Source organism: Octopus bimaculoides, chromosome 23, assembly GCF_001194135.2.
Source record: "Octopus bimaculoides isolate UCB-OBI-ISO-001 chromosome 23, ASM119413v2, whole genome shotgun sequence".
Classification (NCBI taxonomy): domain Eukaryota; kingdom Metazoa; phylum Mollusca; class Cephalopoda; order Octopoda; family Octopodidae; genus Octopus; species Octopus bimaculoides.
In genome coordinates, this window is record NC_069003.1 from 22,938,869 (window position 1) to 22,941,748 (window position 2,880).

At 32.1% G+C, this 2,880-nt stretch overlaps 1 protein-coding gene and 1 long non-coding RNA gene across 4 annotated transcripts in view; one reads left to right on the forward strand and one right to left on the reverse strand.

Annotated features, from left to right (window-relative positions):
• Positions 1–1,071: 1,071 nt before the first annotated feature.
• Positions 1,072–1,674, reverse strand: LOC128250641 (tRNA 2'-phosphotransferase 1-like). The gene has a single exon (XM_052976158.1). The coding sequence runs from the start codon at positions 1,672–1,674 to the stop codon at positions 1,072–1,074; it is 603 nt and encodes a 200-aa protein (XP_052832118.1).
• Positions 1,675–2,377: 703 nt separating this feature from the next.
• LOC128250610 (uncharacterized) overlaps positions 2,378–2,880 on the forward strand; it is a 199,425-nt gene continuing 198,922 nt past the window's right edge. For all 3 annotated transcript variants that reach the window (XR_008266638.1, XR_008266637.1, XR_008266639.1), the window contains exon 1: positions 2,378–2,672. This is a non-coding gene — a long non-coding RNA (uncharacterized LOC128250610). The remainder of the gene's footprint in view (positions 2,673–2,880) is intronic.

Below are 2,880 nucleotides of genomic sequence, written 5' to 3' on the forward strand. Positions count from 1 at the left end.
TTTTTTTTTTTTTTTTTTTTTTTTGCAAAAAACCTCCGTTTTCGGATACCGAGATTCAAGAAAATAGGCATTTTGAAATCCATCCCCAATTTCTTCATTTTTTACCATTTCAGAATTTTTTTTCAAAATATGCAGAAAAATATGTAGAGAATTACAATAAAAAATATATCCATTTTCTTGAAAGTTAAGACGAATTGAAGTGAACTCCAGTGAATTTTCCGAAATTCCCTACCCCACCCTCTCCTAAAACATTCCTTCCACCAAACAAAAATTGTGTAAGTCGGTGGTGGGGGCAGAAATCTGTAGTTATGCCCATTCTCATAGCAACTCTCATCACATATATGTTTCAACAATACTTCCAACTGGAAAAATCGGTACTCATACATTACAAACCAAAATTTAATTATCACAAAATTTCGTAAAACATTTGCCATTGTTATTGACAGCTGAGGTACTTTAATGATTATGCATAAAATTTGCAAATAAAAATTACGTACATATCGCTTAGATATATAAAAATTTCTGTTGATTATAGTTTTGTATATTAAGTTATTTTTTTAATTATATTGTTCCTTCTTTTTATTTCTAATAAATTGTTATGCAAAAAATATATCAATTCAAAAAATGAATAATATCAGTTCGATTTTGTTTCTGCGAAACAAATAGTTATCAGCTCAACACTGAAAAATAACTATAGAAAAGACTTGATTTTTAACTTTGAAAACGAAAGTAAACAACAAATATATCGATTTAAAAAAAAAAGATAAAAAATTAAAAAGTATAAAATGTGAAATTACCGCAAACTTTTTTCATTTTAGAAAAACATATAAGTGTAATCAAATTAACCACCCAAACAGCAAACCCTACGTACATAAGAAAAGCGCTGCTGCGGAGAATGTCCAGCGATACTTGCATATTGTTGTTCTTTAAAAATTGTTGCACTTATATATGCATTGTTCATTGTAATATTAATAATTGCAATTTCCAGTGATTCATGTAAAATGTGATGACTTAGTGGGCTTAGGTCCTATCAGTCCCGATTCTTTATCAAATACGTTAGTATATATATATCTACCAGGTCAACAAGTTTCCTGTTTTTCTGTCAATGACTTTTTGGAAATATTTTGGCTTAATAAATCCATTTACATCTCCTTCAGTGAGCATTACATTGTTTTCCGATAGGAAAAATTTCATTCCGTTCTTTAAAGCCAAATTCAGATTCAAATAAATAATTATTTCAGAATTTCGTGGCATGCCACTAATCACTTTGGGGTCACCTGGTACCCCTATAGCGAAATGGATGTGCATTCTTCCCATTTTGCTCAGACCATCTCTTGAGATAACATTCCACGCATGATGACGGGTACCATGAATTACGTTCGGGTAATCCCTTCCACTTAATACTGGCTGAAAACTTAAATCAGATACTTGAAGTGAATGGCCTTGATTTGCTCGAATCATTAATTCCCCGTATTGGTTTTTTATGAAATATCTCTTTTTTGCGTCGTTGTCCGCTATGCGTTTAATATCAGTAGGAGTTAAATGGCTAAATTCTCTCGTGCTCAGTAATTCGCTTACTTTAACAAACCCATTAATATCGATACTGATGTTCATTTGTGATGCTGTATGTCGTAATACGGTAACTAACCGTTTGGATGTCTGTATATCACTCATATTTTCTGTCCCTTTCGTAAGAGATGGTGAAGAGACAAAGAGGTTAAAAAATTAATTTCGAGAATACTCCGTCGAAAAGTGAAACTAAAATTCTCGGAAGGAAGATTTAACGATAAGATTCGAGGAAAACGTTAACAAATGAACGAAAAAAAGTAACACAAAAGAAATTTTGTGGTAGTATTGCCAATTTATTCGTGCAAGCATAATCTTAAGGATAATTTCCATTCCGTTCTGTGGTAAACATTCCGATACGATTGAATATCGTTCTAGAGAATAGGTTCGCACTTAAGATTTGGGTGATTACTCAAAATTGTCCCTCGTTATAGAAACTTCAGTTACTTGCTCTTGAAATTTGAAAGACTCCATAACGTTTTATTGAAGCTGAAAACATTGTTTTTTTTTCTACATATATATTATTTACATTTAGATATATCTCTTTTTGCCCTGTTATATACAATTACGTGTGTGCGAGTGTATGGACAATAAACATTGTATTCGCTCATTGGAATATTTTTAAGTAAACGTGTGACTGTTGTAAGGTTAAAATTCTAATTTTCGTTAAAGACGATGATTAAGTCTATCAAAAAAAAAAAAAAGAAAACAGCAATACGTTGATATAAAAATGTGTTCTAATATGTAAATTCATACGAAACTTATTACCAGCTTCAAATATTGACTTTTCCTCAGTGAGAAAATAGTCATCGAGAGTTATGTCCCTTGACACACAATATCTATACACGTTCGAGTTATTGATATAACTTCTCTCTTACAAATGATACGTTGAAATATCAGGTTTGATAAATAGCAAACCTACTCCCCCACCCTTTTTTGGGGAGGAATTCTGGTTTAAGTACCCCATATAAAACCCTCACAACTTTATTATTATTATTTGGAACTTTCGGAAAACTTTTGCTAATTTGGCATTGCCCAAACGTGAAGACTGGAATTTGGTAACAATCAGAATATTTTTTTTCTTATATTATATTTCGTATTAAACGGTGAGTCTATCGTGTCACAAAGTAAGGTGTATGTGTGTCTGTCTCTCTGTCCGTCTGTGTGTGTATCCAAAGTACTTTTTAGCCCAATATTTCCACACTATTTATCACTTTATTTGCTTCAAGATTCACCGTTTTGAAATTAAGTATATGTGGCTGTGTGGGCAAGTGTCTTCTACTTTGGCCACGGGCCGACCAAAGCCTTGTGAGT

Coding starts and splice junctions, on each gene's coding strand:
- LOC128250641 (XM_052976158.1), bottom strand. CDS start 1,674: ATGAGTGATATACAGACATCCAAACGGTTAGTTACCGTATTACGACAT.